Source organism: Enhydra lutris, unplaced genomic scaffold, assembly GCF_002288905.1.
Source record: "Enhydra lutris kenyoni isolate GAN:26980312 unplaced genomic scaffold, ASM228890v2 scaffoldscaffold96, whole genome shotgun sequence".
NCBI lineage: Eukaryota > Metazoa > Chordata > Mammalia > Carnivora > Mustelidae > Enhydra > Enhydra lutris.
In genome coordinates, this window is record NW_019154180.1 from 2,874,145 (window position 1) to 2,899,477 (window position 25,333).

At 62.5% G+C, this 25,333-nt stretch overlaps 1 protein-coding gene across 2 annotated transcripts; it reads left to right on the plus strand.

Moving 5' to 3' along the window:
* Window positions 1-10,592: 10,592 nt before the first annotated feature.
* LOC111139187 (biglycan) lies at window positions 10,593-24,925 on the plus strand. Of its 2 annotated transcripts, none has more exons than XM_022491378.1 (8): window positions 10,593-10,603; window positions 19,879-20,130; window positions 20,446-20,558; window positions 21,069-21,282; window positions 21,783-21,893; window positions 22,112-22,205; window positions 22,289-22,427; window positions 23,738-24,925. In XM_022491378.1, the coding sequence occupies exons 2-8, from the start codon at window positions 19,881-19,883 to the stop codon at window positions 23,933-23,935; spliced, it is 1,119 nt and encodes a 372-aa protein (XP_022347086.1). In that variant the 5' UTR covers window positions 10,593-10,603; window positions 19,879-19,880; the 3' UTR covers window positions 23,936-24,925. The 2 variants fall into 2 exon arrangements, with proteins under 2 accessions (XP_022347086.1, XP_022347084.1); XM_022491376.1 differs by lacking the exon at window positions 10,593-10,603 and adding an exon at window positions 10,877-11,005.
* The last annotated feature ends 408 nt before the right edge of the window (window positions 24,926-25,333 follow it).

Consider the following 25,333-nt stretch of genomic DNA (forward strand, 5'->3'; position numbering starts at 1 on the left):
CTGCCAGCCTCCCTGCAGGTGAGCCCCAAGCCCAGGGGCTCCGAGATTGCAGGCAACCTGCACCCAGCAGGTACAGCTGCCCGGGAAGGTAGTTTCAAAGATAAACCCGCAAGGCCTTGGTGTCCAGGGTCCTCTCCTCTGGCTGACCCAAACTTCCAGAGGCCTGGAGACGGGCTTTGGGGATAGTCTGGGACTTTCTGGGTGTCCCTGAACAAGGCTGAGGCCCTCCCTGGGCCACGTGGTCCCCTTGCTTGATGGCACTCCTTGGGGCTGTGCCTTGCGGGGCTTGGAGGAGCAGCAGAGATGGTGACACCTGGGTCCCACAGATGGGGCCAGGGACAGAGGGACAGAGAGTCGGGCCGGGCGGGTGGACCCGTCACCCTCACCCTCAGCCCCAGCCTTAGAAGCTGCACATGGGCACCAATGTCATCAAGGAGGTGACCGAGGGCGTGCTGAGCCACAGCCGCAGCCTCAGCGTGCTGGGGCTCAGCCACAACTGGCTCCAGAAGGACCAGCTGGCCTCCCACACTTGCGTCAAGCTCCTATGAGTGCTGCCACCTGCCCTGGCACAGTCCGAGCTTACCCCGACGGGCACATGGTGGCCAGAACAACCCAGAGAGTAAGGAGGAGGGTCTCAGGTGGGTCATCGGCCTCCGTGCCTAGGGCTCAAGGTAACCCGGGCCCTCAGCCACCCACCTACTCCTCCAGGATTTCCCTGTGCCTCCCACCCAGCAAAATCCCCAAAGTCACAGAACCCCTTCCTCTGCCCATACCTGGATTCGCCCTGTAGGCTCCCAGCCAGCTTTCTTGGGCGGCACCATGGGCCAAGACAGGGACAGCGTGGGCACTGAGAACGGTTCAGCTTCGGAGTTTAGCTAGGGGGAGATGGGCAGGAAGGGGCATGGAAGAGAAAAGCATATGAGTTTCCTGGGGTGTACCAGACAGATACAACAAACTGGGAAGCTCAGGACCCACAGGGATTTCTACTCCCACAGCTCTGGAGGCCAGAAGTCTAACAACCAAGTATCAGCAGGGTCGCACTCTGCAGGGGACAATGCTTCCTTGCCTGTTCCAGCTGCTGGTGGCCCCAGGTGTTCCTCGGCTCCTGGCCATGTCACTGCAGGCCTCTGCTGTCACCTGGCCTTCTCTTCCGTGTGTCTCTGTGTATCTCCCCTTCTGTCTCTTATAAGACACTTGTCATTGAATTTGAGGACCTCCCTAATCCAGGATGAGCTCATCTTTAGATCCTTTGCTTACATCAACAAAGACCCTTTTGCCAAATAAGGTCGCGTTCACGGGTTCTGGGCAGATAAGTTTGGGGCCACTATTCACCCCCACAGGAAGGGTCCAGGATGAGGCTCTAGGATCTGGTTCAGATAGCTGGGTGGAGGCGCCAGCAGAAAGGGTACCTTCTGAGAGACCCAGCTCTCATGGGCCCTGCCTGCAGAGTAGGATGTGGTCTGGGAAGCAGCAGGAGAGTTGGGGGGTACAATCCATGGGTCTGGCGACCAGCGCGGCAGGGCAGGGGGTGGTGGTAGGTGGGGGTCAACAGACACTCCGACCTGACATTCCAAGGACCAGAGCCTCCCGGCCCGCACCCTCCTGTTCCAGGAAAAAGTTACCAGGACGTTTGGGTTTAATTATTCTTTTTTCCTCTCCCCCTCTTGCCAAGGGGGCAAAGGAAAGCAGACAGCAGCCTAGGGTGGGGCCATCCAGCCGCTGATCCACTCCCACCACGGGGCCTGGGCAGGGGGCTGGCGGCCAGTTAGGGGCTGCTGGCAAAGCAAGCGAGGGGGCACTTTCCCTGTCTGACCCAGTGTTTCTGGTTTTCCTCGCCCGACCCTTGTCCTGACCCATGGCCTGCCACGGAGTGAGTGACCTGGGCTCACGGCCACTCAAGCTTTACCGCCTGCTTCCCTGATCCCTCAGCGTCCCCAGCCCTGACCCCTGGGAGACCCTTAGTGTTCTTTCCCTCCCCATCTTTCTCCTGCTTATCAGCCCAGGTAAGACAGGAAGACAGCAAGAGAGCATAGGGACGAGAGGCAAGGGCCATAAGACCAGGCTGGGGTGAGCCATGCTTCCTTTGTCCCGTCGAACGTTCAAGGAGTCCCTGAGTGGGGGCACGACTGGCCTCACTCACAGTGAACAAGGAAGGACCCCACCCAGATCCCCTCTTCCCAGGCTCTTTAGACAGGGGAGGATGCAGAAGCCAGACGAGGCTTGGCGGGGCTCACAGTCAGGCCGCAGCTGTTCTCCTCGCCCTTTCCCAGCTGCTGGGAGCTCTGGCAGCCTCCACCACCGCCGTCAAGGAGCCAACCCCTCACCCCTCCTGGGGTGTGCACCAGGCACCTTGATTTGGGCTCCAGTTCCTCTCGGGTGCTGCGCCTGAGCCACGACAAGAGCAGGTGGAGCCCACCACTGGCTCTCCACGCTGAGGCCAGGGGGCCCTCCCAGGTAGGGGTGCCTCTGGGAGGAACCCTTCACCATCCCCATCTCTCCATCTTGGTTGCCATAACCGGAGGCTGTGCCCAGTGCTTGGCGGGCCCAGGGTAGCCCAGGGGGTGAGGCGCGGACGGCAAAAATCTGGGCAGGGATGGCGAGGGGGAGGCAGGAGGGCCCTGGCCCAGAGCAACAAGGGCTGAGCCTCAAGCGAGGACCTGCTGGGTGGCAGCAGGGACCTGCCTGACCCACCACCCTGGGTCCAGGGGCTGTGACTTGGTCGTCCTACCACCCTCTGCTTCTCTACTCTTGTGTGATACCTGCTTTCTCTCTTGGGGGCCTTCTCTCCTCTGCTTGACTCTGCCATCCCCACCCTATAGACACGTGGCCCTGAATTCCATCTGTGACCCTCGAGTGGCTCAGGACCCCAAGCTCATCTCCACGCACCTGGGGAACAACCTTATTGACCCACACCACCTTCTCCTGCATCGGGGTCTACCCAGCATGGTCCTCTGGCCTCAGCAGGGGGAGGGGGCACCGGAGGGCTCCTAGGAGCACCCTGTTCCTTTAGGACTGGTGGGGGGGGGGGGCAAGCCTAGCTGCACTTGATCTTTGCACTACCGGGAGAAAGATCTGGAAGACACTGCTGCTTCAGATGCTCCCCCTTCCCTTCGACTGCTGAGGCCCCTTCACTCAGTGTATCGCACAGCAGCCCAGCGGGGTGGTTGGGACTTGAACACAGTAAATGCATTTCCTTCAAGCCCAGGAGCCTCCACCAGCCTGCCCCTGTCTCTCCTGGATTTAAGCTGCATTTGTTCTGCAAAGAGCCCCCAGGGAATAAACACAGCCTGGATCCAGAAGCTTCTCCAAGAGCATGCCCACCCTTACCTGCCCTGGCCAGGGTACTGAAGTCACCCTCCACAAGTATGCAGCAACTCGGCGGTTCAGACAGCATCAGTATCTCTCTTCCAGGAAGCATCCCTGTCCCAGGTGTGGACCCACAGAAACAGTGAGGAGGAGGAGGTGCCTGCCCTTTGTTCTAAAGCCGCCGTGCTCACACCGGCACCAAGGCCGGGGACGCCTTGCCTCTCCCTCTGCCCCGAATCCAGTTTCTAGGACCCTTACCCTGGTTCCCCCCAACCCTGGTGCATACATATCCCCCCCTGGCCAGTCTGTGGGTCACCAGGGCCCCACTGAAGGGCCTTAGGGACAAGGGCAGGCATGCAGTGACGTGGGTCCGGATGTACCCCTGTGAGACCTGGTGCCAGGGAAGGGTGGGGAGGGCGTGGTCTGTGGGAGGCCAGGCCTGGCCCTGGGAACCCAGGGGTGACTGCCCCCTGGCCAGCGTCGCAACCTGTCTGCCTGGTGGGGGTGGCAGGGGCAAAGACAGGCAAGCTGTGAGAGCTCGGCCCTGCCAAGCCCTGAGGACAGGACAGGACAGGACAGCTGGGTGGGGACACAGGTCAGCCTTGAAGGCTCATGATGCTGGGGAGGCCAGGAGCAGCAGAGAGCACAGCTGATCTAGCCCCTGGCCCCAAGGCGGCGGAGGCTCATGGTGGTCTGGGGGCCAGAGAGACAGCTAAGTGACAGGCATCAAGGACGCAGAAGGAGCAGGACCTGCCCTAGCTCTCAGGGCTCCCCAGCTGTGGGAGGAGTGAAGGAAACGGGACCAAGTACCCACTGCAGAGACCTTGCCCAGCCACCACCAACGGCTGGTGTCTGGGCCTGGGAACCTCGAGTCTTGTACGGGTCCCATCCTACAGCCAGGCCCCGACCCCCAACCCTCACCCCCGCTCTACCCCCAAATTTTCAGCAGAGAAAGGGCCAGACTCAGGCAGGGGGTGGGGAGAGGCCTGGGAAGCTTGGGAGTGTTTGCTTTGGACTCATCCTTGCATTCCTTCTTCTCTGGGGCCTGGGCCCACAGATATGGCACTTCCTGTTTGGGCTGGGTCAGAGGTCAGCAGCCCTCGAGGCGCTGGCCCCTGTGGGAGGGAGGGTTTGCTGCTTTCCCAGCTCTCATGACCCCTCCTCCCCAGCTGGCTGCCCGGCCTGGTCCCCTGCTCTCCTGCTACGGTCAGACCCTGGTCCCCTCGTTCCCCAGTCACAGAGGTCAGGGCCTGGCAGGCACAGGAAGTTCAGGCTGGGAGATGTCCCTCCCTTGCCGGCCTCTCTGCCTGGCAGCTCTCACCTCTACATGAGGCCCAAGGGCCTGGGACAAGTAAGGTCCACATCCCAGGGCCCACAGTTTGTCAGGGCAACCTGGCCTTGAGCTAGGACGAGAGGGACAGACAGGGGCAGCCCACAGGTGTTACTGGGGTAAATTCCACTGCAGCCTGGAAGCTCCTTGGCCTGTGGGGTGCTGTCAGGCGGACTGACCCCAGGCCTGGAAGCCAACCCTTGACGATCCACCCGCAGATGCGGCCAAGCCCCCATGGGTGTCGGCCACTAGGCTCCCCAGAAGCCCACTAGGGCTAAGAGGAAAGGGTCAGCTCACAGGAAGTTTACTGGGAGGCTCTTGGGGACACCACCTCGGGGAGGGGAGGAGAGTAGCCCAGGAAGAAGCTGGCCTGTATCCGAGGATGGCCCGGCCAAGCCCCACAGGCGCTCATTACGGAGGCTGCTGTGCAAAAAGTACAACTCTCTCATGAGGGCTGGGAGCTCACAGCAGGGGTAGTCAGCAGCTGCAGGCCAGGGGACTTCCGTCCTAGACGGGAGATGGCTCACGCAGCCTGGCATGGCCCCAGTGGGATGTCCCCAGACAGAGCCCCAGCCAGGGCAGCGAGCACAGTATGTGTGATGCCTGCTGGCAGGACCAAGGCCCCCCTTCACCACTACCACCCCACCAGCGCCCCGTAGCCGCCCCTTCTCCACCCATGTCCCTGACCCTGTACGCGCTGCTCGCTCATCAGCCCTTGGGTGGAGACAGGGGTACTGAGGTAGGGGGAGGGAGGGGATTCGGAGGGTAAGGACAGTGGGGACCAGGAAAGGGACACATAAGCCAACAAGTGCCATTGTAGAGAATGGGGACAGGAAGAAGACATGTACCAGTTGGGGCTGGACCGACGTCTCCTTCCAGGACCTCAGCAGAACCTTGTATCTCTGCCCACCCCTCCCAGCCACAGTCCCGGAGTCCTGGCCATCAGCTTCCAAATTCTTCTCCAGCTGGCCTACTCCTTTCTAGCCCTAGCTACCCCTGGTGAGGGCCAGCCTCCCCACTCCTTCGCCAGGCTCCCTGCCTAGCTTTCTGCACATTTGGTTCTGGGACTTCCTCCTGCCTCATACCCCACGTGGTGGCAAGCTCGGTTCGAGGCCCCCCGCATCCAGAAGAAACAAGCTCAGGAAGGAGCCAGGCTGTGTCTAACATGGGGTGCCCCAGGCCCTGCCACCCCCAGCCCCTATCCCTGTAGCAGTCGCCAAGATGGCAGCCACGCAGGGCCAACCCAGAGACACTGGTTGCCCAGCCCCCTCCCCTGTGCCTGTCCTTCCACACAGCCCCCACCAGAGCCTCCTCGCCCAGCAGGCAGCAGGAAGAGGCAGGCACACTCCTGGGGGCTGGCCTCCCCCTGGGGGAAGACCATGCGGGTGCCGGGGCGCCTCATGGCCTCCCTGAGTCTCATTGGCTTCGTGGACAGCCCAGAGATGCCTCCCTCATCTAGCCACACCCAGACCATGCCTCGCTAAACATAGCCAGACGCAGGCCCCGCCTCCGTGGAGACCCCTCTGGGCCCTGAAATTACAGCCCTGGCGGCCTGGGGCAGAGAGCCGCTGTGTGATTATGTCCTCAGGGAAAGGTCAAAAAAAGCTGTGGCATGGAGAGTGCCATCTTTCACTGGCCACACCTTAGCTATCAGCACTGGGAAGCTTCCAGAGAGTGGAGGCTCGGCGCACTCCGCAGCAGCTCAGCTCCCTCTTGGGTACGTCCAAAGGGTGGCCTCCATCGGGGATGGTTCCCAGCCCCCTGCACCCAGACGGTCTCCTGAGCCCAGTTAAGTATGTTACCTCACGGCTCCCAAATATCCAAATGTCTGAATGTTTGACTCTAGCCTCCAAGGACGCTCCGGGTAGGAGGGGCTGCTCCCTGGTGACAACGGGCCTGGCTCCCCGACTGTCGCTGACCCGCCACTGAGGGTGTGGAGAATGGGAGTGGATGAGGCCAGCAGACTGTGAGTGAGGCCCACATGTGAGGCCGTGAACTTGGAGATGCTGGCTTGGCTTCAGGGGCCACGGTGCCCAGGAGCCTCGAGGGCCCTCTCAGAGATCTTGGCTAAGTCCTGGGCGGGGTCACTTGCTCAAGAAGTGACCTCCATGCGTGTCTGAGCTATGACCCTGCTGGGCACCTCCCTGTTCTGTGGCCCCGCCCTGAGCACAGAAGCCAGGATGCGCTGGGAGAAGCCTGACCGTGTGGCTTCTGGTCTGGTAGCACGTGTGTCGGGGCGGGCCGGAGAATGGGCGGGCTGACTGACTGACTCGGTGCCCAGGGAGGGGACAGAGAGACAGATGGGAGATCTGAGGAAGGAGTGAGGAACCAGAAAGAACAGACGGGGGGGGAGGGGGTGGGGGGGGCGACGACGTGTAGAGGCAGACACAGCCCAGCAGCAAGGCCAGGAAGGCCAGAGAAGGGGGCTGGCAGAGGGCCCCTGGAGTTCAGGGCCGTACTGTTCTTTCCAGGCCCCAGAGGTTCATGGGACCAGCAGCTGGGTGGGCTGGAGCTCAGGGGGAGCTCTCTCAACTGCTGTTGCCTCGGTAGAGGCCCCTTTCAAGTCCCTGGACCTTGACCTGGGGGCCACGTCCCAGGCTTCCAGACTCTACACTCCAGGGAGCCCCACCAGAGGCAGGGTTTCCCACTGAAAGGGGGGCCATGACCCAAAGCCTGCCTGCTGTGTGCCCTGCTTCTCTCCCGGACCCCCCCCCCCCCCCCCGGCCGGGCCCCCCTCCCCCCCTCTCAGCTCCTTATCCTCCAGCACACGCCCCATTGTCTTAACACCCTTGCCCTTGCCTTGCCCTTGCTGGCCCTCCTGTCTCCTAACTACTACCCTGCCCTGCGACCTCCCTGCACCCTCCCTGCACTCTGGGGCTCTAGGCTGGCTCCTGGGGAGCGGGCTGGGACAGTGAGGGGAGGGCCGGATGCCCTGAGCAAGGATCCAGCAGGCTTGGCCAGCCCTCCGTAGCCCTTTGAGAAAAGTGTCCAGACTCGGGCTTTGGGGGCCTGTCTGGTGGTGTCCCGGAGGTCCAGGACATGCTGGGAGAGGGCCCTCGTCCCCCACGAGCTCATGCTGACCAAGGCTGGGCTCCGCCTCTCACAGCCCCCCTGACCCCTGTGACTTGGCCAGCCCGGTGTACCACGTGTTCTTGCGGAGCTAAGACAGCTGTGCATGGGCCTCCACAGAGCCTGGGGGCCTCAGGAAATGCCTGCGCTTCCTTCCGGCCTTGCCCTCCATGCCTGCCCTCCCCTCCCTCCAGCGGCCTCCTCCCAGCCTGGGGAAGCCAGAGCGCAGGGGGCCACAAGGACGGGCTGCTCCCAGCTGGGGTTCACGTTGTTCCTGGGCTCGCAGGGGAAAGCGGAGGCTTGGGGAGAGAGAGCAGGAAGGGGAAGGACTGGGGAACTGAGGTGCTGCCTGGCTGGTCTGGGAGTGGCCCCCAAATTAGAGGGCCAGGCTGGCCGAGTGACTCAGGGGCAGACTGCAAACCACAGACACGAGAGCCTTCCAGGCGCAAGAGCCGTATTTAAGGAAATATTGCCCCAGATGCATCCCCCATTGTCACCCGCAAGCTCCCTCCGGGGGCACGCCTGGCCAACACCAACACCTCCAGGGCTGTGCACTGTGCAGGGGACACTGCAGCTGCCCCACCTAACTGGGGTGATACTCTCTCCCCGCTACTCCTCGCTGTGTGCTAGTCCTTTCACTGCCAATGTTCTTCTTCCCTCCTTTTTCTCTTGTATATTTTAAGTCACTTCCTCTAGGAAGCCGTTCTGAACCTCTGGTGCTGGATGTAGGCCTGGGAAGGCAAGAAACAAGAGTGCCCCCCACACACAGGGCTCAGAGCTCAGCTCCGGAGCTCCCAGAGTGCCTTTCCCCAGCAGAGCTCCAACCACCGCTGGGACTCCTGGAGGCCAAGGACGTGAGTGTGGGCTCCTGGGGTCCCAGCCCCCGGAGCAGGGCAGGGCCAGTGGAGGGCGGCATGGGCAGGCGCACAAGGCCAGGTGGGGCCTCAGATCCAGCTAAAGGCTCCTTGGGGCAATGGGCGTGTCTTACATGGTGGGGTTCTTTTCCTTTTTAGAAAAAGCTTTATTAAGATACAATTCACATACCATAAAGTTCACTTATTTAAAATGTACTATTCAGGGCTCCTGGGTGGCTCAGTGGGTTAAAGCGTCTGCCTTCGGCTCTGGTCATGATCCCAGGGTCCTGGGATCAAGTCCCACATCGGGCTCCCTGCTCAGCGGGGAGCTGCTTCCCCCTCTCTCTCTGCCTGCCTCTCTGCCTACTTGTGATCTCTCTCCCTCTCACTCTCTGACAAATAAATGAACAAAATCTTTAGAAAAATAAAATAAAATATACAATTCTGTGGTTTTTAGCATGTTCAGTGTGCAACATCGCCATTGTCAACTTTAGAACACTTTCCTCAGCTGGCAAAGAAAACTGATATCTTCAGCTGTCACCTTCTATCCCACCCCCCACCAACCCTTACCCCCTGGCCCTAAGGAACCTCTCATACTCTTTCTGTTCCTATAGGTTTGCCTATTCTGGATGTTTCACGTGGAATCATACCACGTCTTTTGTGACGCGCTCCTTTCACAGAATGCGGTGGCGGGGCCGCTGCGACTGGGGACGCCGAAGCTCAGAGAGTTTGAGTGGGTCGCCAATAAACAGTAAAAAATAAACAAACAAGCAGACAACGATTCCCCTTGTCTGCAAGGTCATGTGTTCTCTCCCGTCTCCAGGTCCCAAGCCGCCTCAACCGTGAAATCAAGAGCTCCCCTCCCAGACCTTCTCCTCGGCCTGGAAGCTTCTTGCAGGCGGGCAGCGCAGCTGGACCAGGACACCCTGTGTCTCCGGTCCTCCACCGACGGCACTGAACTGATGCTGCTGCGCCTGGAAGGGGATCCGGGCCCAGCCATATCCCCAGGCAGAACCTTCTAGACCCCACCCACACGCGGCTCTGGACAGCAGGCCAGGTGGGCAGGACCCCTGTTCTCCCTTCTTGGACCCATCTGTCTTTCACTTCCCTCAGCTTCTGCCTGTGGAGCCTGTCGTCTCTCCATGCACTTTTCTCTTTTGATCTCGGGGGTGTTCTGTCCCAGCTCCTTGCCTGCCCCTACTTTTTTACTTTCTTCCCTCTGTTTCCTTTGCGGACCTCAGCGCTGCTCCCCCCGTTGCTTTCTGGCTCTGTGGAAACCCTCCCCTCGCCCGTGGGAGCCTTCCTCAGTGCGGTGTCAGCCTGTAACGGAGGCGGGCTGTGGCCCGGCCCTGCTGCATGCCGGCTGCACAGACCACGGGAGGAAGGGGACCCCGCAGGACAGGGAGGTGGGCTGCTAAGGCCCTGGGCTCTAGACACGGGGGAGCTGGGCTCCCAGTGGTCACGTGGGGCTGTGGGTGATGGTGGCCTCTTCCTGGGACATTGGGCAGGCCGGCCCGGTTCGCCGCTGTCAGCGGCCGGCACAGGGCTCAGCCCTGAGGAAGTGCCCACCCACAGAGCCTTCACTGGCTCCCGGGAGACGCACGATGGAGCAAAGAAAGATGACTCACTTTCCCACTCTCAGCTTGTCTGAGCCTCAGGGCAGGCAAGCTAGGGAAGACCCCCAGAGTCTGTGATGCCTTCCCGTCAGTGCCCAGCTGAGTCTCATCTCAAGTTCACACAGAGAAGACCAGTCCTCTTTCTGAGGGAAAAAAGATGAGTGGGGTAAGGGGACTGGGATGGCCAGAGTACCTGGGAGCCTCCTCCAGCCCTTCCAGAAACGCACAACGGCTGCCTCCCTGACTGCCGAGAACCACCTCCTTGCTCGGGAGGCTCTGGGCGGGCTCAGGACGGGATCCCAGGCCCCGCTCCTCCCTTCCCTTTCTGCCAGTTCCCGCCCCTCTCTGGGCCTCAGTGTCCCTATCTGGGCAGTGGAAAGTTTGACTATCTAAGGCTGTGCCGGCCCAGAGACACCAAGGGTCCTTGTGTGAGTGAGTGTGTCCCTTCCCCATGCGCCTGGGGCGGGGGGTGGGGGGACGCTAGCCCAGCCGTCTACAAGAAAATTGCTCCCTTTGAAGCTTCCAGGGGGGCCTGGAGGCCTGCCCCCTCCCTCCCTTCTTCCCTCCCTCTCTCCTTCCCTCTCCGCCCCACCAGCCCCCTCCCTCTTTTCCTCCCTCCCCGCCCCCTCCTGCTGTTGTCCCCTCCCTGTCAGCCAGCCCGCCCAGCCTTTAGCCTCCCTCCCACTGCCTCTGTCTCCCTCTCTCCACAAACTGCCCGGGAGTGAGCAGCCGCTCTCGGAGGGCGCAACAGAGACGGACAGACGCACTTACTGCCTGACAGCCAAGCCTGCCAACTAGCCAGCTTGTGCCCGGCCGCTTGTCCTCCCCAGGTAGGGCCCCCACGCCATTGTCCCTGCTGTCCCCTCCTTGTCTCATCCCTGGTTCCACTGCCCTCTCACCATCCTGGAGATGTCCCCTGTCCCTACGGCCCCCACACCACCCCTCCACATCCCTACCCTTGTCCCTGTCACCCACTTACCTCCCTCCCCTACTCCCAGGCTGCCTGCGGTCCCCACAATTCCCACGCCAATGCTGTAGGCTCCTGGCCCACACCACTTTGTCGCTGCCCTGCGGCTCCCTTAGTCCTTGCCCCTTTCTGCATTTTCTGCCCCCCTTTCCTCTCCCTTCTGGCCTCACTCAGCAACACTGCCTGCCTTGCCTGCCTGCCCCCCCCTGCCTCCTTGGGTTCTTCCCCCTTGATTGCCCGCCCTCCCAGAGCATGGCCCTGGCATGGCTGGGTGGCTGGCATCCCAGCTCTGCCAGTAGCCCTCTTCCTCCACTGAGAGTCCCTGAGTCCCCGAGAGCTCCCTGCACTTCGGCAGCCGGCCCTGCCCAGGACTAGTCCTCGGTGTGGGCTCACAGACTTGGTTTCCCCGGCACACTCCAGGCAGCCTAACCCACAGGCCAATTCCCTTCCTCCACCTCCTCCTGAGTGAGGGGTGGGTCCACATGGCCCTGACCACAGGGTCCCTGGGTGTGGCTGGCTTGGTGGCTCTGTTCTGCCTGTCCCCAGGACCCTCTTGGATTGAAACTCAGAATGGGGTGGGGGTGGGGGTAGGCGGAGAGAAACTCAGGCAACTGGGCCATGTTAGCCTGGGCAGGCCTGGCTTGGGGCCCTGGAGGGCTTCTGGGGACCCTGGGGAGGGGTGAGGCCACAGGTCCACTTCCAAACTCAGACATCGTTGTCCCAGCATGGGTGCCTTTAAGGATCAGTGAGGTTCAAGAGCTCTGTCCCCCAAAAGCAGCCCCACAGACTGGTGCATGGGGCCACTCCAGATTGGAGGGAGAGCCCCAGGTAGGAAGCAAAAGCGTGGCTGCAGGGTTGCTCCCAAAGTGCTTTGGGAGGAAAGGAGTAGCCCCTGCTGGTCTCACTCCCACACCCTCCAATGTACAAAGGGGACAAGTGAGGCTCAGAGACAGGCAGGAACCTGCGCACAATTGCACAGCAAGTCCGACACAAAGCTGGGGCCAGGACCCAGGGCTCCTGATTGACAAGCCCTGGCAATCGACGCTGTACCGCCCAGGGAAGCCTCACTTGGGCACTGATAATGACAACCTGCGGCCAACTGCATGGCACGGGGATTGGAGTGGGAGGTGACGGGGCCACTGGTCCCTGACCTGCAAGTTCCCAAGATGGCTGGCACGTTGAAGGGACTGCCAAGTGACCCAGGAGAGGAGCAAGGCAGAAGAGAGCTCTGTGCACGTGTCACCAAGTGCCCTGGAGGGTTGGGGGATGGGAGCACCCCCCTCAGGGCTCTGAGGGTGGGGCTGCGGCTCGGGCACTGGTCCATCAGGGCTGCCCAGGACGGTCCTGCGGAGGGGAGCAGGAGGCCCAGGGTACTCTAGGGCAGGGTGGTGGGTTAGGCAGTGCAGATCTTCAGGCCAGGGAAACTCTTCTCGAACCATGTTTGTTAAGGGCCACTCTGGTCGCAGATATGGCCAGTCCTGTCCTCAGCACGCTCCTGTCTCCACGCCCTCCACCCTGTAGAGACTGACCGGCGTTGAGACAGGCTGGAGATGCTCAGGCCTCCCTCAGTGCCAAGGAAGTTTCCCGGGGAGGTCCCTGCAGGGCCAGGGCTGGTGTGGAAAGAGAAGGCGCGGGCCGCCGCGACCACGCAGGGGAGTGCCTCCTGGACACATGCAGCTGCCGGGGCCTTCCGCTCCCTGAGACACAGGCTGCCCTGACAGAGGCCCCTTCATGTGAAAGCCGCCCATGTCTGGCTATGGCGGGGCAGTGCGGGGTAGCCCTGCGGGGAGGGACGGTGGGGGTGCATTGAAAGGAAGGCACCGCACTGGACGGCGAGAGCAGACTGAGAGCCTGCCCCCCACCCGCCCACTGGCCTGCCTTTAAGCCCTAAAAACCCAGGTCACAGTGGGCATTAATCATCCCACCGCTTTTGTGCCTTGCCCTGGAGCAGAGACCCGTGTGCCCGTGTTGTACATGGGGAGCCTGAAGCCCAGCTTTTTCACTGATGGGCTGGGGACAGTTCTGGGCAGGCTCATTTCAGGGGCCCAGAAAGTTGGCCTGCCAGTCCTCTGACCAAATTTCTTCCCCATCCTACCAGTGGCCCTGGCCCGCTGGAGGAGCATAAACGAGGAAGGCCAGGAGGAAAGGGGGTGTTTGAGAGACCCCAGGGCGTCCAATCCAGCGCCAGTGCCAAGTCCCCACAAGAGGGCAGAACCTTTCAATAGGGCCTCCCATCTCTCCCAGCTCCCCTGCTTCCTGGGCCCCCCACTGCCATCCCTCTTTCACTCCCTGGAGAAGCCCTGTGGAGACAGCACAGCACAGGACAGGACTGTCCCAGCGGTCACTTGTCCTTACCTGTCTGGGGACACAGTTGTGGCATGACAGAGTAGCAGTCTCCCAGGAGGCCCCTGGGGCACACAAGCAGCAGGCAATGGCCCAGGTGGCGTCCACCCTGCCCCCATTCCCCCCGCCCCGCCCGCAGATGGTCCCAGCCCCAGCCTCAGGGCCTCTGAAGCCTCATCTGCTGAGCGGCTGGGTCGTTTGTCTTGCACGTCTCTGGGGACCTTCCAGCACCCCTGATTGTAAGAAACATCTTCCCACCCCCACCACAACTCCCTCCCCACCCTCCTCATCAGTCACCCCAGGGTAAGAGAGCTTGATCTCTGCCCGGACCTGCCTTCTGCCACACCTGTTGGCCCCAATGGTGCGAGGGGACACACCAGCCCAAGGGTTTGGCTCAAATTGAGGGACGGGAGGAGTGATGGTGGCTCTCCCAGGCACCCTCCTTGTGAGCCGTGGAGTTGTGGGGGCGGGGTGTGAGCAAGAGCTCCCCCTAAAGGCAGGGTCCTGGCGGCTTTGCCCCCTCCTGTCAGCTGACCCCGGTGTCAATCAGTACCCCACCCCTCCATCCTGTTCTCTTCTGCTCAGACACTGGGGCCCACAGGACGCCTTCTGTAAATCCCACCTTAGAGGGAGGCAGTAAGGGGCCTGCCCGCAGGGGAGCTGCACTGGGGGAATGGGGAGGGTGTCTGCTCGGTCCTGCTCCCCAGGGCCTGAGACCCATTAAGGCTCACTGGCCAGCCCTGTGGTCAGGCCAGTCTCCCAGTGGCCCCTGGGGTGGGCGTGGGGCGGGGACCTAGGGGCCACCTCCTCTAGGGGGTGGGTGGCTGGGATTCATCCCCCTCACCTGGAGCCCTCAGCCCGAGAGCCCTCCCCCCCACCCCGTCAGGGCCTCCTTCACCGCCTCTGGGATTCCAGGCTCCTGGGAGCCGCCCCAGAGCCACCCCATTTGGCTTCTGCTGTCCCCACCAACCGCCCTGCTCTGGATCGGGGCCGTCCACAGGGTGGCCGTGGAGGATGCCTTCTCGCCTGGGGCCCAGCAGCCTCAGTTCCCACAGCAGCCTACAGAGCAACATCATGGCTTTCTGGCATTCCGGAGGAGCCAGGACACAGATGACTCAGCAGCCCCTCCCTGTGGTAACACATCTCTCGGCTTTAAGGGGCCGGGGTCTCTACCCAGTCTCCTAGCTAGGGCTCAAGGCCAGAATCCGCAAACATCAGCCTGGGGCCGAGCTGCAGGGCTCCCCCGTTTCTCTCCCACCATCTGCCCCTTGACAGACAGCTGGATGGCCAAGTGGAACACAGCATCTACCAGCCTAAGTGGCTACAGGATTTGGGATTTGGGGAACAGAAGCAGGACTTGAAGGAGAGAGACAGAGGGCAGCCCTACTCCCAGGAGACCGGAGGCCAGCGTGACTCTGAGCTCCTTGCAGCCTGAGTCCCCACTCGCCCTTGATTATGGTCCACCAGGGCCTCGGAGGCCTCCTGGCCGAACGGAGGTGTGCACGGGGGGAGCCCCTGGAGGGGCCTCCTGGGCCAACTACAGACATCTGGCTCCCACCCCCAGCCAGATCCCCTGGAGGAGAACAAGGAACCCGATGCAGGGAAGGGGCTGCCAGAAACCCTGGGAGGGAAGGACCTCACTTGGCCTGGCCCAGCCAGGGAGCAAGGCAGGTGGGACGCCAGGCTCTGGGAACCAGGCTGAGAACCTCTCCCTGTGGGGTCTGGTGCCTAATGGGACAGAAAATGCTCCAGGGGAGCTCTCCGGCCTGGCTGGGACGATGGCTTTTCCATGCCCCTGCAGACCTGGAGCAAGCGCCCAGTGGCTGTGCTGGGGCCACGGAGGGGCGGCTGGCCCTGCACACGGTGGGGAGCTACCGCTGGTGGCAGTGAGAGAGAGGCCAGAGGGTTCATGGGGTGGCAAGCAAGGGGACAAAGGGCCCACAGAACAGGGCTCAGCTTTCCCGCAGCATCACCTCCCAGTTCAGCTGAGGGAGCTGCTCGGGAGTCTTTTCCAGGGGCCCAGAGGCTGATCCAGCGCCCTGCACAGCCTAGGGAGTACAGGGTCTTATGGCTTTGGGACCTGTGGCACAGCCGCCAATGACAGAGGATGGGGCCAGGCACATGGGCAGGTAGACAGACAGACTGACAGTGAAGTCCAGTTCCACCATTTCCTTACTGAGTGACCTTGGGCAAGAGTTTTGGGCAAAGTCTGAGCCTCAGTTTACCTATTCACCAACTGGTAAAAACACCGCTTTCTTCTTTTGGTCTTTTGGGGCGGGGGGGTGGTTTGTTAAGAGATCATTTAAATCCCCCACCCCATTTCCAGGAGATGATAGCATCCACCTTCTTCCTCAAACAATCCAGAACACGCTGAGGAGGAACTCAGGGTCTCTTCAGTGAGTGGGAGGAGAAGGAAGGACACCTGCGAGAGGACCGGGGAACTCAGGACCCTCAGCTGACCTGGGTCCCCTGCTGCCTGGCTCCTGGCTAGCAGTTTGACCCTCCTGCTTTCCAGAGGTTTCCTCTGCAGAGTGGGGGAGGGATGGATGGCTTTCCTGAATACCGAGGGGAGAGAGGTCTGGCGCGCCAGCGCCGGCCCCCCTGCCGGCTCCCCGGGACCAGCCCCCTGCAGCCTATGGACCGGCTCCCTGCTGAGTCCTGGCACTGGCAGGTCGGAGCTCTCCCCGACGGCTGACAGAGCCCGGGGCCCACCGCACGTCCAGTCCCCCGGGGAGGCCAGGGCCATGGCAGGAAGGAACAGATACAGACGACGTGGGGCTCAGGGCCTGCCCCCTCCCCACTCCAGCCACGAGCCCCTCACACGGTCACCCCCTCACACGCACACCCCTGCATAAGCTTCAGCAGACCCACGGGGGGGCACATGTCCCCTCTCTCTGCTTGGCACCCAAGTGAAGAGGGTCGGTGGGGCCCAGGAGGGTGGCAAGGAGCAGCTGGGAATGTAGCCTGTTGTTTGAAGCTGGTCCCTGAGGGCTTTGGTGGACAGAGGAAGGGGGATACCCTGTGCTGCCTGTCCCCCTCCCACCCCTCTGCATCCACATAGTCCGAGGGCTTTGGCAGGGCTAGGTAGACGGTGGTGTGCACACCAGAGTTCAGGTCGGGTAGCTCAGTGGGGCCAGACGCCCTGGGCTGAGGTCTCGGGACGGTGTCCGGCGTCCGCGACTTGGCAGCGGCCGGCCACACACCAGACCTTAAGCCCTGCTCCCGCCACCCTTGGCCTGGCTTGAATGCCTGGCACAGCCCCTCCATGTTCTCAGAGGCTGCCAATGCGTCGTGTTTGGCATTGACCGGGAGCCCCGCTCGGAGGACTGCGCTGGCTTTCAGAGGGCTAGACAAGGAAGGCCCTATGGCTCTGGCGGCGCGGGCTCCGGGAAGCCCAGCCTTTTCCCTTGCTCACACCTGTGGGCACCGGGCCGGAGGCCTCATGGCCATGACCACTTCTTTCCTCTGCTCGGAGGGGGGAGGGGTCCAGCAAGCTCCAAGCACGCTTCGATGGCGCTCGAGGCCTGCCGTGAAGTCCTCCGGGACACCCCCTCAGGTCCACTGTCCAGCCAGCCCCCTCCTCCCTGGGTGACTCTACCCGCTACATCTGCTGCCAGCTCCCGGAGTGGAAATGAGGCTCTGCTGGGAAGCCTGTCCAGCCCCGACCCTGCCAGCCTGTCCACGGCCTGGGCCCGGGAGCGGGTGGTGGGAGAGTCAGCCCCACCTTGTCCTCAGCCCCTGTCATAGGGCCCCCAGTGGAGGGCCTCCAAGCCCTCAGCTTTGGGCTCTCCCACCACAATCGAGGCCGTGCGGGAGCCCAGGGCCGCAGCTCCGTGTCTCCATGGCCCCCAGACACAGTGACATCAGGCATAGCTGGTCTGAGCTGATTCTTCTCCTCTACAGCCCCCGTCCCCCTGGGACAGGTCCCAGGAGCCCATGTGGAGCCGGGGTGGCCAGCTTCCCTGGATGGCCTCCCCAGTGCCGTCCATCCTCTAGTCTGGCGGGAGGGCCAGATATGGGGGCTGAGATTCCCTGCAGAGACCCCCCCCAGCCCTCCCCAGCCCTCCCCAGCCCTGACAGGCCACCTCTTCCCACAGCCTCCCTGCTCCTGGCCAGACCACCCCAGCCACCCCCACCTATCCAGGTGAACTGTGGCTCCCAAGGCCTTCCAAGTCTCCCACTGGGCGGTCCAGCCCTGACTCATCCCGCCTGTGAGGTAGCGGCTTTGGCAGGGGTGCCAGGCAAGAAGGGAGCAATCTCCTCCCTCTCTCCCATTCCATCTTGCTCTCCTGCCTCCATCCTCCCCTTCCTGTTCTCTCCCACCACTCCTCCTCCTCCCAGCTCTGGGCGTCCAGTGTCTCCCAGGCGAGGGCCCCAAGCAGCGGCCCAGGCCTACCCTGCTCTGCCCTGGAGGTCGCAGAATCAGGGGAAGAAGGAGGGACACACTGCCCAGGTAGGCAAGCACAGGGCCTTCTCCCTACTTGGTCCCGTGACCTTCTGGGGGCTCCCCTGGGTCCTGCCTGGCCAGTCTGGGGCTGGCAGAACCTGGGGTATGATCGTGGGGTGTGGGGGCTTGAAGGAGATAGGCATACTGGGTGCTCCCCCTGGACATGGGGGTCCTTACTTTGCTGTGTGACCTGGGACAGGCACGCAGCTTCTCTGAGCTTGTCACTGCGGGCCACACTCAGGAGGGCTGTTGGGAGCTACTAGGGGTGCTCTGGGGCTGGCTGTCCAGCTGAGTCCACTGAACCATGTCCTGGGTCCGTGACCTCCACCAGCCAAGCACACCGCAGCCCTGGGTGCCAGAAAGGCTGTTGCATACTCTCCTGCTCTGTCCTCGGGAACGGTGGGAGCCAGGGCAAGCTCCATGACCCACCGAGGGGATGCCTGAGTGTGAAAGGGGGTGGCAAGACTGGGCTGGATGGGAACCTGGAGCATAGAGCAGTTGTGTCCAGACCCAGAAGTGGTGCTAGACCCCTGGCCTGCTGGTCGGGAAGGTTCCAGGGCAGGGGGGGTGGGCAGCCTACATCAGCCAGCCTAGCCCCACACCAGCTGGGCTGGCCCAGGAATGCAGCAGGCAGGGTCCTCCACTCCCTGGGGACCCCTTCCACGTTTCCACCCAGTAGGGAGGCTCAGGGGTCACCCAGCCCCACTGAAGACCCTCACAGCCCCTCCCCTATCCAAAATGGGCCCCAAGTGAGGAGGGTCCCCCTGGAGTGGGGCCCGGTGTGGGTCTGCAAGGAGCCCCTGGAACCTGGCCAGTCTCACCGCCCACAGATGCCCCCAGAACAACCGCAGACACCAGAGTCTGGGAGGGAAGCAGGGCAGGCCCACTTGTGCCTGTGTAACAAACAGGGAGATTAGGCTGCTGGGACTGTCCCGGGAGGTCTGGGTAGGTGAGGCTGGTGGGACCTTCCCACAGGGGGCCGCTGCATGGGAGAAGGAAGGAGGTGGGTAAAGACGGGCACCTGGGGCAGGTTTGGGCAGGACAGCTTCCCCCTCACGCCCACCCCGCTGCCCAGCCTGGGGGAGCCTTCAGACAAGCCTGAGCCCGCCTGCCACCTTGGCAGGAGCCTGGTCCCCTCTGGGGGCCTCTCCGGGGGGCTGGGCCACGGGCAGAAGGCAGGCAGGAGCTAAGTGCGAGCCCTGGGGCTCTGCAGGCCAAGCCAGGTGAAGTGTTGGGGGCCAGGAGAAGGTGCCGAAGCCCTGGGGAGCAACAGGGAGGGTGGTGGGGCCGTGCCCCCTCCCCTCAGTGACTTTGCCCCTGTTCTCTCTCTCTCCCCCCACCGCACTGCCTCCAGGGCTAGCCCGGCTCTCAGCCCCGCGTGCCCAGCCTGGTGTCTTGGCCTCTTGACTTTTCTTCGAAAAATGTGGGTGTGCTGCAAGGGGGAGCTCAGGCAGGGAAGGAAGTGACTCACGGTGGTCTAGCTCAGTGCTGACTGCGCCCACATCGTCCTGAGCCACAATTCAAACCCAAATTCTTCAAGGCCAGTATGGGGCGAAGAGTTAGTTGCCTTTCTGCCCTCCGTCCGCCTCCTCCACTCCGTTTGTTCCCCTCACTGACCAACCCACCCTGGGGCAGACTGCCAGCTGACTCAGTGGTGTGTGGGGGACAGCGGGGGAGGGGGCCAGCGCTGCCAACTCACCGACTGGCAAGACGATGCATCGCCCATGAAAGCCAGCATCCTGCCTGGGATCAGAGGAGAGCAGAAGGAGGGGTCCCTGCCTGCCCACATCCGCTCCCTCTGCTGCCCCCTTTCCTGCCGCTCCTACCTTGAGGTCCGTGAAACCTAGGCTGCTGGTGTTTGGAGGTTTGCCGGGACAGGGCCCGGAGAGCAGGTACGAGTGCCGAGTGCCAGCTGGGCCCTCCTGACAGCCCCTTCCTCCTCCCAGGCATGCCCACCATGCTGCCTCTGTGGCTCCTGGCATCCTTGCTGGCCATGAGCCAGGCCCTTCCCTTCGAGCAGAAGGGTTTCTGGGACTTCACCCTGGACGACGGGCTGCCCATGCTGAATGATGAAGAGGCTTCAGGTGCTGAGACCACATCAGGGGTCCCGGACCTGGACTCCCTCACGCCCACCTTCAGCGCCATGTGTCCCTTCGGCTGCCACTGCCACCTGCGGGTTGTTCAGTGCTCTGACCTGGGTCAGTCCCGGGACCAGGGGGAACGGGTGCATGAAGGCGCAGGCCCAGCCTGAGTGCCCCACTGAGGAGACACGGGTCCGTCCTGTGGGAGGAGCCTGAGAGGGTGGGGTCCGGGATGGGGTGAGCCCACACCGGCGTGGGGATCCTTGTTTCCACGTGGAATGGTGTCCATCTGTCTGGCTGCAGGTGCATGGGGAGTGAGAAGGGCCTTCCTCTGTGGCAGAGCCCCTGCGCGCGTGTCTGTGTGCATGTGTGTGAGTGCGTGTCCCCGTGCTCAGAGTCACTCACGCGGGCGACGGTGGCCCTGGCCCCCAGGTCTGAAGGCTGTGCCCAAGGAGATCTCACCCGACACGACGCTGCTGGACCTGCAGAACAATGACATCTCCGAACTTCGCAGGGATGATTTCAAAGGCCTCCAGCACCTCTATGTAAGCCCGGCCCAGCCCTGAGGGGCTTCGAGGAGGTGGACCGTCTTCCCCTAACGAGTTGGGTGCTTGTGGGTGTGTGCACGCATGTGTGCAGTGCGAGAGGGGCCTGGGGGCCCATGGAGTCCTGCGAGAAGTCTGCACAGCTGCAGGTCCCAGGTCGCCCTCGAAGATGTCAACAGCCGTAGCAGCCATAAGCCCAGGGCAGAATTGCTCAGCCCGGTTCCCTTCGCGGCTGAAAACTTTCCGTTGTATCGGGGCATCGCAGCAACCCGAGAGGGACAGATTTCGTCATAGCCAGGATGCAAGTAGGGAAGTTGAGGCTCAAAGAAGGGGGATGCCGTGCGAGGCAGGAATGGCACAGCCGGGCCTGGGGGACCTCCTCGAGGCTGCACTGGCAGCCCCCACTGATCACCAGCCCAGGGTGGGTAGGCAAGGGAGGGAGAAAGTGAGGAGGGCGGGGCGTGGGGGGGGTCACGGGCACCTTCACTCGCCACACCCTCCCCGTCCCAGGCTCTCGTCCTGGTGAACAACAAGATCTCCAAAATCCACGAGAAGGCCTTCGGCCCCCTGCGGAAGCTGCAGAAGCTCTACATCTCCAAGAATCACCTGGTGGAGATCCCTCCCAACCTGCCCAGCTCGCTGGTGGAGCTCCGGATCCATGACAACCGCATCCGCAAGGTGCCCAAGGGCGTGTTCAGCGGGCTGCGCCACATGAACTGCATAGGTGAGTGCGGCCGGCAGGGGGCGCTCGCGACAGGGCCTCTTGCAGCTGGGGCGGCTCGGTGCCCCGGGCAAGCCTGGCGGGCCTCCCAGAACATTCTGAGAGCCTGCCCCGGGGCTGCCTCAGCAAGATGAAGAGAAACCTAGGGACCATAGAGAGAGGGAAGGAAAAGGGCCAGCCAGCTGGGGACCATCTGGGACCCAGCCAGAAGAGCTAAGCAGGCTGGGGTGGAGCCCCACCTTGACCTCTGGCTCCCCTCCCTTTCCTACTGCTTCCCCTACCCCCGGAGGCCTTGCCCCTACCTCCCAGCACCCTTGGGAGCTAATGGTCTTGAACAGTTAGGAGTCTGCAATCAGCCCAGTAAGGTAGCAGAGCTGTTTTCAGGGGCAACTGGGGAACCAGGGCCCATCGGGCCAGCCCAAGCCAGGAAGCCCACAGGACCTGGAGCTATGCGGGCGGCCACCCAGATCCGGCACCAGGGCTGAGCAGGGCCTCTCTCCTAGAGATGGGCGGGAACCCCCTGGAAAACAGTGGCTTTGAGCCCGGAGCCTTCGATGGCCTAAAACTCAACTACCTTCGCATCTCTGAGGCCAAGCTCACCGGCATCCCCAAAGGTAGGAAGGTGGCCCCTTTCCCCCACACTGTCAGGCCTCCATGGCACAGATGGGCACGGATGGGGGGCGGGGTGCTGGAGACGTCTGGAACCATCAGTCAACTCAGGGAGGGCTTTGGTAGTCCTGTGCTCGAGTCTGCCCCCCACCCACATACAGACCAGGCCACACACGTGGCCTCCCCTCCTGCACTCCATCAGAGCACCCTCTCTTCCTGGCAGATCTCCCCGAGACCCTGAATGAGCTGCATCTGGACCACAACAGAATCCAGGCCATCGAGCTGGAGGATCTGCTCCGCTACTCCAAGCTGTACAGGTGTGCCGGGGGTCCAAGCGGGGCGCGCCGCCCCCTGCTCTTTTCGCCTCTACCCTTTGGTGCATCTCGCCTGCCCTCCGCAGATTGGGCCTGGGCCACAACCAGATCCGCATGATCGAGAACGGCAGCCTAAGCTTCCTGCCCACCCTGCGGGAGCTGCACTTGGACAACAACAAGCTGTCCAAGGTGCCCTCTGGCCTTCCGGACCTCAAGCTCCTCCAGGTGAGTGTGTCAGCCCCCGCACCAGCTGCTGTAAGACAGCATGGCTTAGACCTTGCTGTGGTCTGGCCAGCTCCTCCCGCTCTCTCTGCCTCCACCTCCGCATCTGGAAAGAAGCAATCGCAAGGATCCGTGCCGAGGAAGGAGGGAAGGCGAGCGGGGACTCCACTGTGGATGGCAGGGAGGGCAGGTCATGGGCGGAGAGGTGTGAGGCGTGAGCAGGAGTTGGCCTGATAAATATTGTAGCTCAAGTGTTCCTAGGTGGGTGGGACACCAGAAAGGCATGGCAGAGCCTGGGAGGTCAGGGGACAGTCTGGCCATGGGAGGTGGACAGATTTGTGGCAAGATAGGTTCAGCTCGGGGCAGGATATAGACTGATGGGGGAGGTGCAGGGTCTTGCCTGGGGTTCTTTCAGGGACCCCTGTCCCTGGCTTGGCTTCCAGTCTCTTCCTCGGCCCATTCACACTCTCCAGGACACCTGTCATTCTCACAGGCTATGCAGCCAGAGCCAAGTCCCAGACCAGCCCTGCCCGGGTGAGGGCGTGGGAGACGGGTCAGCCCAGAAGCAGCCGCAGGGAGGCCCAGGCCCGGCTAAGCGCGCCCTCTAGCGGCCGGTGTCCTCTCTGCCTCTAGAGGGCGCAGTTGCAGTGTGAGCGCCTCACCACCGTCCTGGCGTTCCCTACCCGCTCACGCCCCCTGCTTCCTCTGTCCCTCCGCTAGAGAGGGACTTCAGGAAGTTAAGGGCTGCTAAAAAGCAAGCACCCCTGGGTACTGGAAGGAAGAGGAGGTCATCTGCTAGCTCTTTCTCCTCTCACACCTATGGGTCTCTGAAGGGAGAGGCTGCTGCCCAGAGCCAGGCCTGGAGTTTGGGAAACTCGGAGAGAGGGCCAGAGACCATCCATGAGCCCAAGGAGCCATCTTCCCTGCATGGAGACTCACACCCCCAGGTCCCTCACTTCCCACCCACCACACACCACGTCTGGGTCCCTCGTTCCAGCCCCCGGTCACACACCAGTACCTGAAATTCCCCCCACACACCACCTGACACCCATACCCAGGCCTTGGTTTGCTGCCCCCAGCCTTGGAAGAGTCACATTCTGGCCCTCAAAAGGGCAAGCACTACAATGAAAGCACCCCCAAGGGGTGGCCAGGTGGGACCCAGCTGGGAGGGAGGGCCCAAGCCTTCTGTTATCTACCCTCGACGTGGCCCAGCCAGGCTGGACCAGATTCCAAGCGCCGTGGTGGTAGGGGGCGGGGGGGGGGTGAATCCTCCGCCCTGGCACTGGGCCTGAGCCACGTCCCTCTGCCCCCAGGTGGTCTATCTGCACACCAACAACATCACCAAGGTGGGCGTCAATGACTTCTGCCCCGTGGGCTTCGGAGTCAAGCGGGCCTACTACAACGGCATCAGCCTCTTCAATAACCCTGTGCCCTACTGGGAGGTGCAGCCGGCCACTTTCCGCTGTGTCACTGACCGCCTGGCCATCCAGTTCGGCAACTACAAAAAGTAGGAGCAGCCAGCAACCGCCGTGGTGGCCTGGGCGGGGTCTCTAGAGAGCCCAGCGGACATCCTGAAGGGGAGGGCAGAGCGAAGGAGCAAAGTCAGTGCCCAGCTGCACCCACTCCAGCCCCGCCCTCGATCCTGGACCCCAGCTCGCTGCCTCCCAACGCCCTTATCCTGGCTCCCAAGCATGCAGATGGGGCACAAGACCCAGCCTCCATCACATGTCTCCAGCTTCACAGCTGTCCCTGCCCCCGCACCCCCAGCATAGCCACTCAGAGGCACCCTCATAAAGCTCTCTTCCCACTCACCATGAAATCAAACTGCCCAAGGCTCCAGCCCAAGAGAAACGGGCCCTGGGTCAAGGGGCCGGGAAGGGGCTAACAAGGATGGAGACAGCCCACCCCATCCGCCTGGGACACATTCCTCCTCATGTACTTCCAGCTTCCTGGGCCTGGCCTGCTACCCTGGGCCTCCCATGCCCCCCCAACCCTTCTGCAAGACCATGGCCCATTCATCCAGGCCTCCTTGCCCTACTGGCCTCTAGACCAGTATTTGCTTCTCTGGCACTCTGGCTCTTTCTCCCCCTCTTTCTGTCTCCATCTGTCTCTCTCAGCCTCGCTCTCCTCTCTCACATCTCTGAGCTGGGTCGGTGTCTGTCTCGCTGGGCTTCTGCCCAGCCCCTACCCAGGCAAGCTAGGGGACAGAGGGCAGCTGCCTCCCAGCCTGCCCTGCCCAGGCCTTGAGCCCAAGTCTGGACAGTCCTGGAGGGGACCAGCTGCTGGAGGTGATGCACCCCGCATACACCCCATAGTCTGAAGGGGAGCATTGGCCCTGGCAAGGGCCTGGCATCCTACTGGAGCCCCAGCCAACTGTCCTTGTCCCTCTTTCCCCCCATGACAGCTAGTTGTCCCCTCCCTTCGCCTTCCGGCCCCCTGGTACGGTGGGGCTGCTTCTGAGGTCGGTTGTTGTCTTTCAATTAAAGAAACACTGTGCAGTATGGCTCTGTGTGCTGCCACTCATGGGGTGGCCCTGGGGACTGGGCAGAGAGGGGAGAGCCACAATGGGCCATGGTGGCTGGCTCCCAGACTCTGCCCCTCTGTGCCCACTCTGAGCTGCGGGCTTCTTCTCTGTTGCTCTCCCTGCCCGCAGGCGAGAGTCCTCAGTGCCTCCAGATCTGACACTGGACAAGGGGGCCCCTTCCGCTTCCTTCGAGGTGCTTCCGTTGCCCTAGCTGTCCTTAGACGGGGCTCCTAAAGCAGGCCCGGCTGAGGGAGACTCTGCCCTTCCGGAGCAGAGCATTTGCCAAGCACCTGCCATCTTCAGAGCCCCAGATTAGACCGTCACTCTGAGAGGGGGCCTGGAGATCCCAGGGGCCCTGCCAGCCTATCCTGATAGGATCTGGGGG

Coding starts and splice junctions, on each gene's coding strand:
- LOC111139187 (XM_022491378.1), top strand. CDS start 19,881: ATGCCCACCATGCTGCCTCTGTGGCTCCTGGCATCCTTGCTGGCCATG. Junction 21,283..21,782: donor GCGCCACATGAACTGCATAG/GTGAGTGCGGCC, acceptor CCTCTCTCCTAG/AGATGGGCGGGAACCCCCTG. Junction 22,206..22,288: donor CGCTACTCCAAGCTGTACAG/GTGTGCCGGGGG, acceptor TGCCCTCCGCAG/ATTGGGCCTGGGCCACAACC.